Consider the following 10,130-nt stretch of genomic DNA (forward strand, 5'->3'; position numbering starts at 1 on the left):
AGGTGACCTTTAAGCAACTGTGCAAGTCAAAGAATAAGAATTTTCCACACAGACCATGAGGGAAAGGGAATTCCAGACCAAGGAAAGAGCATGTGCAAACTGAGAATCATGATATACTCAGGGTCAGTAGCTCCAGTGTGGCCAAAGCCCAAAACATTAGCAAAATTACATGGAATCTCAAAAAACCTACTGGAGTATTCTCTTTGGTTTATTTATTGATTTGCATGGTTTTCTCTTTTTTCTGATAATTATCTCCAACTTCTATTCTTGGCAGGTGGAAATTGAGCAAAAAAAGAGTTTGAAGCCAGACTTTGAAGGAGATGAAATGGAAAATCCTAAGGAGTGTGGAGTACAGTGACAAAGCTCTACAGCAAGGGACCCAAGAGTCATGTTAAGGTGTCTTTCTGAATAGCTGAAGCTCAAGTCGATACCTGCTGTGGTCACTCCACATTGGGAACAGTGTATCAGACCTTCCTGTTTGCAGTTACCTGTATTTTAACAGGAACCCCTGAGGTGGTTGCTTTGAAGAGGCTCCTTGGCTGTGATCATGTCTGAAGCATGTGGTTCACCTTACTTTTGGAACTTATTGTATAATTAAGTCTCCTTGTCTCGTCTCGGCTTATTTCACAGCACTGGTATGTGGTTTGTTGTGACAAGAAAAGAACCTCCCACATCAGTGCCTGAAGCATGTGGTTCACCTGACTTTTGGAACTTATTGTATAATTAAGTCTCCTTGTCTCGTCTCTGCTTATTTCACAGCACTGGTATGTGGTTTGTTGTGACAAGAAAAGAACCTCCCACATCAGTGCTGGTACAGTTTTCTTCTGATGTTCATCTGTCACTCACATGAGTTTCTGATAAAGGCAGTCTTGAGAAGTTAATTAAGAAATCACTTCTGTCACTCCCTCTAGAAAAGGTTTGGAAAAGGTGCAAAACAAATTTCCTTTTGGGGTCTACTAGACCTTTTATAGGTAACTCCATTCTTTAAATATTAACACTATGCAACAGAAGTTTTTGAGATGTTTCCCTCCTGGTTCTACATTGCTTAGGGTGAAACATTTTTTCCATTTCTCTAAGGTTTCAGTTGTAGTATTTACTACTATCCTGAGTCACAAAAGACAATGGAAAAAGGCACAAGATTCTTTTTTATTCTGTGCTTGGACCTACATTCTGCAAAAGAGTGGCTATTGAAGGGAAAGCAAAATTGAATTTGTTTTTCTTCATTCTGGGGAAAAGAGACATTAAATGTAAGATTATATTCAGTTTGGGAGAAAGCTTCAATCACAGTGAATTCCCAAATTCACACTGAAAAATATAGGCCATTTCTGATTCCTGAAGCAAATAGATATATATATATATATATATACATATATATCCTATACCTCAGGCACTTGTCAGGGGCATTTGGGAGCTCTTTTTATACCTCATAGCCAATAGACAGTTTCATGTCTCTTTATCTCAAACTTTATAGTAAATTTAAGCTGAAGAGATCATTTTAAAAGCTGTTTTAAAACTGAGCTAGCATGTGCTTTTCCCTAAAATTCAGAGTTTGATAATCACGTATTGTAATAGATCGAAAGGCAGAAGACTCCCCTAGATATGGGAGAAAGCCATATTTTTCTAATGTTAGGAATACTGAATCCTGATTCCAAAGAGTCAAGACACTCAATATCCTTTTCTTTATCCGTTCCCTATTTGTACCCTGGTGTTTTCTCCCATGAAGAACAGAGTGAGGGGACAGAAAGCACACTTTTCCAGATTTGTAGGTGATGTAGAAATAGACAATATCTCCAGTTTTTGGCTGAGAGATTCAAGATCAATATATTCAATGAACATTCATTGAATTCTAACTATGTACTGATACTAGGATATAGAAATCATTAGGATATTTTAAAATATCTGAACAAAGGACCGAAACAAAAAGGATGAAACTGAATAGGTATTAATAAGAAACCCTATATTCTGGGTTTTTAAAATGCAAACCTGTAGGTATATAGAGTGGAGCGTGCATATGTGTGTGTTTGTGGATGTGTGTGTTTACATGTATGTGTTGATAGGAAAGGTGGTGGGAAGACACCGTTTCACAGCAGTTCATGTAGAAATGTTTTAGGGAAATGGGAGTTCAGTTTTGAATCAGGAGTATATTATGGCTATTCACGAAGCTAATGCATTCAACTTACATTAGTAGAAGTTCAGTGAGTCCTGCATGCTCTGTTCATCAGTTAATATCTGGATGGAGGGTTGGGTTCAATTATGGGTACCATATTTTAAGAGAGACATTAATAAATTGATTGTGTCCACAGGCAGGTAAGCAGGGTTGTGAAGGGTCTGATTATATAAGGAACAGGGGAAGGGAGTGCAGAGAAGGAGGTTATAATATACTAGCTGCCTTGAAATTTCTGTTGAGCTATAAAGAGAGGAATTGGATTTATTCTGTGTAGCTTCCAAGGGCAAAAATTAGGAACAAAGAGCAACTTTTCAGATGGCAGATGTTTGCTTCAGTATTCGAATTTTCTAGTAAGAGTTGTTCTAAAGAGGAATGAACTCAATTAGTAAAATTTCCTGTTGCTGCAAATACCCAAAGGTTAAAATAACCATTTATCCCAGGTGCTATGAAAGGGACTCTTACATCAGATTGGGCTAGATGACTACTGAGATCCTTTCTAAATATACGTTTAGTCTCCATAGTAATAGGACTCTCTAACTCCAGTTGTCTTTTCCTTCCTAAGTGGTTTTTCATGCTCCTTGAAATACAGTGCAGTCCCCTAAAGTCTTTTTCAAGGGATTCCACAGCATATCTCTTCCTGTTTTACTAAAGGCATCTGAGATTCCTCATAGAACATCCGGATGGGTTGGAGAGTTGGCAAGGTGAATGAAGGTTATGCCAGCACCTTCCTTACTCACCCATACTTAGCACCCTGTCGAGATCTCTACTTCACCTTGCTAGCATCACATTTGTGTTGCTGGTTGGATCTTATTTTCCCCACCTTGGTTAATTCTCACTGCCTTTGTGCTTTTATCTGGACTTTTTTTTTTTTAAACCAAGAGTTGGGGAATTTTCTTCTCCGCTATCTACATTCAGCGAGCAAATTTATTAATTTTTAAAAACCTACATCTTGATTTTATCAAATTTATTTTCCTACTACTGTAAGCTGATTATGAGTAGCATTTAGGGGTTTGGGAATATAAAACTATGTATTTTTAGACCTAGTGTTTTAGTAATAACCTACATAGAAAAACATAGTTGGGTAAATTACCTTTTTGATGTGTAGAGTCTACATTTGCCACTCTGAAACTGGATTTTTTGTGTGTGTGTGTGGTTATGAATAGTCCCTGTCTATGTAATCAATAATGTGAAAATATTAAAAGTGAATTCATTTTACCAACACATGGTATTACTAGGAGAACACAAATTAGATGTCACATGATATCAAGAGCCTGCATTATTGGCAGGGCTCATGATCCTTGAGAATATTTTTTTATTTAAAATATTTCTTATTTGAATGAGAGTAATTTCTATTCACATGTGATCCAGGAAGGCAAGGAACCTATTTTATTTCAGTATGTAGCACAACGTTTGGAATATGATAGTGTTCAGCCACCTTGTTGGTAAGGCAAACATATATTCATGAAATAAAGGAAAATTATTAGGTATTCAATAAATGTTTGCTTAAAGAATATTGACCCAGAGACTCTAAGGCTACTTGACCCTTAGTTTTCATCAAATACTCATAGTAAAGCAAGCAAGCCTGCCTACTTCTGTTTCCTGGAAGACTTAAATAATTTTGCTTTCCTTTTATTTCTGCCCCAAGAGTCAACTGATAATAACTGTCAGCCGTACTGGCCAGCCACCAAAAAATAACTGTTAGTACTTAAGCATTGAATTTGAACTACAGTGTACTTTATTCATATTGAAAAACATTTTTGTGACCAAAGTTACAGTAGCACAAATGCTGCCCATAGTCAAGATTATTGACTCAGCTTTGTTCCTAGGAGTCAAACAGATCTGTGAGCCTGAGCCTTGCCCATTTTAATGGTCAATGGGAGAAGAAAGCATTTGATAGAGACACAGCCAGTCTTGGTGTGCTAGGTCTTTGTTTTCCCCAATGTGAACCACTGACCAACGTTACTGGGTATTTATTTTGTCACCATAGTAAGATGGAAGTCTGAGATAGTAAGGCTGAAACTCATAAGATGACATCATGATTTCAGAGCTGATTTATAATTCATAGTAAGTTTAGTGGCGGGAAAGCGAGAATGAGCTAAATTTTTTTCTTAAAAGCCTTGGGAATATTAAATTGGTGTAAGTAGGAAGCACCACCATCCAGCCTACTTGCAGAAATCCTCCCAGTTGGGAGTGGTAAATTTAACTCTTCTAAGAATGATGATTATAAGTTAATTCCAGCATATCTAGAGTTTAGGTCATGTTAAGAATTCAATTTAACAGGAAATTCAAACAAATCTGACAAAATTAAATCCACAAAATTCATCTAGCAAACAAATTGTCTCTAACACTTTACTACCACCTCCCACTGAAACCATGACAACTGTTCATATAAAATCAGGTCATTCTCACCAAGTTTCTACGATGTTTTCTAAACATTACCATTGTCTAAGTGCCAATTCCCCACAAAGCATCATTTCTTAATTATGCTCTTTGTAAATGAGACTGGCTTTGGATATTGTGACTCATATTTATGTATTTAAGGAACTAAAAGTGAAGGAGATGTATAAAACAAATGCAAAAAACAAATGTGTATTAGTAATATTTTCCCATGTGTTAACTAAAGCAAGAATGTGGAATTTTTACAATTCATCTAGTGTGCCTTAGCAAATCTCAAGAAGGTCTAGTCCTTGTTTTGACAATTGAAAAAAAGAAAATGTAAATCTCTTAAATTGCAATTCCAAGCCTATAAAGGCAGAAACTATCCATAGTAATGTGTCCGGTAGTGCCTGAGGAGAGGAGAATAATAACTGGATGCTATAAAAGAACAAACTTCTTCTTTCTTTTTTTTTTAATAGATGACCGGTAAGGGGATCTTAACCTTTGACTTGGTGTCAGCACCACACTCTCCCAAGTGAGTCAACCGGCCATCCCCATATAGGGACCCAAACCTGTGGCCTTGGTGCTATCAGCACTACACTCTCCCAAGTGAGCCACGGGCTGGCCCCTAAAAGAACAGACTTCTTAAAAAAAGAAAAAAAAATCAATGTGAAAAGGTATAGAGAGATAGCAAGTACAGCATTGGCTACCAAGCCTCAAAATTCTTGAAGAAGAGGCCATCCCTTAAAAGTAAAAAGCTCTAGGAAAAGTAAAAGATTACATAGCAGGGATAAACAGTAGAATTAATTCAACTCAACAAGTATTTATCATCAAGTGTCTACTCTGGTCAAGGTGCTGTGTTGGCAGCCAGCTTCCCTAAAGGGAGCAAAGTCTAAACATAAGGACACCGAGGATTGCCCATATAAAGCCATCCCATAATGGCTTTAGTAAGGGAGAATTGGGGCTTCCGTGAATCTTTAAAGGATATAGTCATAGAGGCAATCACTGTGTTACATGACTTGCTATTTTCCCAGCTGGGCTTCAGTTTCTAGTTCTATGGATTATTTTATAAAGTAACCCTTGGTGCCACTTTCAGTGAAACTTTATGTGAATGAATATGACTCTTCCTAAATTCTTAAGAATCAAGAGATTTAAATTTTGAAATTGGGAAAATCAGCTGGTCTATCTTTTTCCTTTTTACTCCTCTACCCTCTACCATCTGATCAGACAACAGAAACACACAAAACTCTGCAACCCTCTATTTTGCAGTTGCCTTTAAAATACAGATTAAAAAGGAAGATCAAAGAGGGTGGTAAAGATCAGCTGGAATGCTGCCCTGGAAGTTTCACTGGCATCACCAGCAAAACAGTGTGAAGAGGAACAGACAGGTCTCCAAAGTGGGTGTTAGGATTTGGGTACTACTTGAAGCAGAAGAGGTCTAACCCTCCAAAGTACTGAGAATGTTAAGATGTAGGGTGTTAGATTTATAGATATGTCCTTTTATATAAAAGACTTCCGAAATCAAGGGAGGGAAAAAACCCAGCAAACATCCTGAGACTGTTATGGCAAAACCAAATGAAAGCAAAAGACAATAGCCCCCACCCTCCTCATTGTCTGTTAGTAACATGAAAATGTAGTTTAAAGAATTTAAAAACAGGTACAAGCTATAAAATAGCATCTTTTGGTGGGCTGGCCATACCAGCCAGCCACCAAAAAACCGAAATTATGGGGCTGGTCAGCTAGCTCAGTTGGTTAGAGTGCACCCTTGCAATACCAAGGTCACAGGTTTGGATCCTCCATACCAGCCAGCCGCAAAAAATAAATAGCATCTCTTGTGGTGTGTTTGAGTATGATTTTAGTTTCTTTTCTGGTTGGGCTTAGTGTTAGCCAGATGTAATGGATTGATTCCAGCTGGACAGAGCAAGGAATTCCAGCCTTCTCTCCTGTTCATTCCCACGTTCTGCCTCAGATCAAACCCTCATTTCTAGTTGTGGACACCATTTGGCCACACCATGACTGAAGCCTTAAGCACCGTTGCTTGCCTCCATGTGCTTTAGAATCAGCGACCCCAGTGGTGCCCCACAGTAGCAGTTCTAGGAGAGCAGATGTGCAGTGAGGAGATCCTGGTAGCAGCCTGTTGGGTGAAAGGGTTTTAAAGTATGGGGGTGAGGGAAGAGAAGGATAGGGACTCCTCTGACCCTAAGCCCCCATTCATTCACTCTGTCTTTGTGTCCACTTGCCAACAGAACCTGAACAAAACTTTACCATGTTCAAGAGATTAATCAGAATCAGTGTTTTAGCCAGGGGATGACAGGGGAGCACCCCTCCTCACCCCCCATTTTTGCAATGTCCATAGTGAATTTCAGTGTGTCAGGATGAACATTTAAAGGATCACCCAAGATCCAGTGAATACTTCAGCTGATCCAAGTTATATTTTCCTCCATCTTCCATCCTCATTCAATGTAACTTTTCGCACTATTGTGGTTACTTTAATGTAAAACCAGTTTACTTTTTAAAAAATATGTGCCTATGTAATAAAGTCTATACACTGGCTCTCTCTGTAAAGGTGAGGTTTTTGTTTTCAGTTCTGCTGATTGTAATCTGTAATACCCTTTTGTGAGCTATGAAATGAGCTATTAATAAAATTTTTAAACAAAGTGTCACTATGCAGGATTTAATGAGGTCAGGCATCATGAAGAGTAATGTTTATTATTAAAAAGAGCCGTCATCCAATTAATATGGCTAGTGATCATAAATTGACAAGTTAATGACCTGTTTAATTATACCAAAGTTTGTCATGTGCATAATTCAAGTATGCAGTCAATTCAAGATATGTTTACGTTTTCCTATTTTGTGCCCAATTCTGTGAGAAAACAAATGGAAATGATACAATCCTTAAGGTTTTCTTGGAGATAAGTACATGCCCATATAGTGAGAAATATAAAAGAGTACATAAGCAAATAATAAATTTGCATTAAATTTGCATTATGTTCCTGGCATATTGTCAGTGCTCAACAAATAATTGTTCAATCAATTGATGAATCCATATTATTAATGTCAACATAAACTCAGGTGGGAAAAAGTCAGTATAGACTAGAATACTTGGGACGTTTTCACAGGAAAGATGGCTTTTGGGTGAGAAAAGGTGGGTAAAATTTGGCTCAGTGGCAAGAGGAAGAGAATTTAGGGTTGGGAAGAGGCAGGAATAAAAGTGGTATGTGGGGGGCTGGCCCGTGGCTCACTCGGGAGAGTGCGGGGCTGATAACACCAAGGCCATGGGTTCAGATTCTATATAAGGATGGCTGGTTCACTCACTGGCTGAGCATGGTGCTGACAGCACCAAGCCAAAGGTTAAGATCTCTTTACCGGTCATCTTTTTTTTTTTTTAGAAGTGGTATATTGTGTTAGTAGGAGATCAGCCTGACTTGGGTGAAAGATTCATGCATATCAAGAGACAAGATTGATGGTTAGGCCAAGCTGTGGTCGAGCTTGCATCCAGCCTGTGGTTGGACTCAATCTAGTAAATGCTAGGAAGTCATGCTGGAATCTTGCCAGTAAAGCATTATTCTAGAAAGATGAACCTGTCAGTAGTGTGCTGGGTATTTTGAACTATGGGAAAGATTAAGGGCAAGGAAAATGATTTAAAGGTTTTATGAAGTAAACAAGGCAACAAGTAAACAAAGCTTTGTGTTTTGTTTACTTCAAATCGACCAAGGATATTTTATTGCAAAATACAAGAATCTACAGGGGGAGAACTCAGACCAGTTCAGTGGGTCCCTGCCATCAAGAGATCTCTGTCCTGAACAGAACACACAGAATTATACAGCACAGTCAATACAAAATTGGGACTAGTAACAGCAGGTGCACAGAAGGGTTAATAGTCAAATAATCACGTAACATTTTCTTCAGTTGGGGATTATACAGAATATTCTACTCCCTCCCACTATTCTTCCATCCGTATTTTCCCAGAGTCCTCTTGAACAAGTTTTGAGACCAAATTGTCAAGGTCCACATTGTCACAAGGCTTATGCCTTCTAGGTTCCCTCTTTCCTTTAATATCTCCATATAATAACTACTCAAGTAACTGTTTGAAGCCAAGCATGCTCCCTAACATTCCAGAGGATGAGAGGAAGTGAAGATGAGAATATAAATGTCCACAGTGTCATTTGTCCACTCTTGTTCTAAACTCCTCCCAGCTCCTCCTTGATCACCTCCTACTATCACCTGTCTGTTCCTCCAGGCTAAGGCAGCTTTCTCCATTCCCAAAGCGTAATATTATTAACATTTATGTAATATTTATATTCTGGTGCAACCACTTGTACTAAGTATTTTAGGTACATTATCTCGTTTAATGAAGGTAGCCCCCCTCTTCATTCTCCAAGGCATGAACAATTCAAGGCCAGTGGGTATAACAGATGTTTACCAACGGTTAGCAATTAATGGTGAGTATCTACAGCACAAAAACAGGAAAGAACTTAAAACTGAATTATCATACATCCCTGCTCCTAAATTTCTTTGACAATACACCACGGAGGCAATCCCTTACTAAACTTCTTCTTTGGTCCTAGCCTGAGTAAATGGGTTAAACCCACAGTCTCTGACTGCCAAGGGAAAACTAAAAACTCTTCTTAAAATCCCTTCTTTAGTGGGGATTAAGTTCTAAAGTCAACATTCTTGAAAACCATGTAAATAGTTCATAAAGTCGAATCTTCTTTAATGACAGTTGCTCTATGACCCTCAATTAATTTTTCAATTTCTTCCTTGAGGATACTGACAGAGTCATCACCAGCCAAGATCCCAGACACCTGAACCATGTGTCTCAATTCATAGTTGGTGTGGGGAAGCCATTAAAATGAGTCACACAATCATTCCCTGAGTATTTCCAACATGAATTGACTGTTTCAGACCTGACAGCATCCTTTATCTGCCTCACAGACCCACTGAGTGGAACGGCAGATAAAATAACTTGAATGGAAATGAAACAAGTCTTCACTATATTCCACCTTTATTATGCAAAGCAATTTTTATTTCCATTCCATCCTATCCTGTCATAGATCCATTGAAGTATTGTCCCCCCAAAAAAGAGAAATCTTAGATCTCCAAAAAAGAACCAACATAAACTCACAATTTTTTTAGAGGTCTGAAAAGTACAGATAAAATTTTCAGAAAGAGTTAATGTCCTCCTCCACCACAGTCTAGGTCAACAGAAAGGAACAGAACAAAATCTATTCTATACCTGTTGACAGCAAACCCTACTGGTCATGACATTCTCTTCTTTTCCCTCCTCCCCCCTACCCCACTTCTCTTTTCTCTCCTTCACTAACAAGACATAAAGTCCTGAGAGCCTACACCGATCTGGTGGCAGTAGCAGAGAATGGGGCATATCTTAGAGTTCTACAACAGTCCCTGATTATTTATGCCCACATGGCTTTCTCTTTGTCCAAACTTGTATGCTGCCTTTTAATGTTTTATATTAGTTCTCATCATTAAAAAGCAATAGTTGATTGAGAGAAATGGCTTTCCCCATTTGTGGCAAAATGCACCAAAAATAATATGAATCGGCCAACACAAATCAACATTCAATTGA

At 38.3% G+C, this 10,130-nt stretch overlaps 1 protein-coding gene across 1 annotated transcript in view; it reads left to right on the forward strand.

Annotated features, from left to right (window-relative positions):
* STON2 (stonin 2) overlaps nt 1-7,200 on the forward strand; it is a 115,054-nt gene extending 107,854 nt beyond the window's left edge. The window contains 2 exon segments of the mRNA XM_008574295.1: nt 5,771-5,782; nt 5,784-7,200. Coding sequence (XP_008572517.1) covers nt 5,771-5,782; nt 5,784-5,951 — 180 coding nt within the window. The 3' untranslated portion in view covers nt 5,952-7,200.
* The last annotated feature ends 2,930 nt before the right edge of the window (nt 7,201-10,130 follow it).

The sequence above is a fragment of the Galeopterus variegatus genome, unplaced genomic scaffold (genome assembly GCF_000696425.1).
Source record: "Galeopterus variegatus unplaced genomic scaffold, G_variegatus-3.0.2 Scaffold1029, whole genome shotgun sequence".
Lineage (NCBI taxonomy): Eukaryota > Metazoa > Chordata > Mammalia > Dermoptera > Cynocephalidae > Galeopterus > Galeopterus variegatus.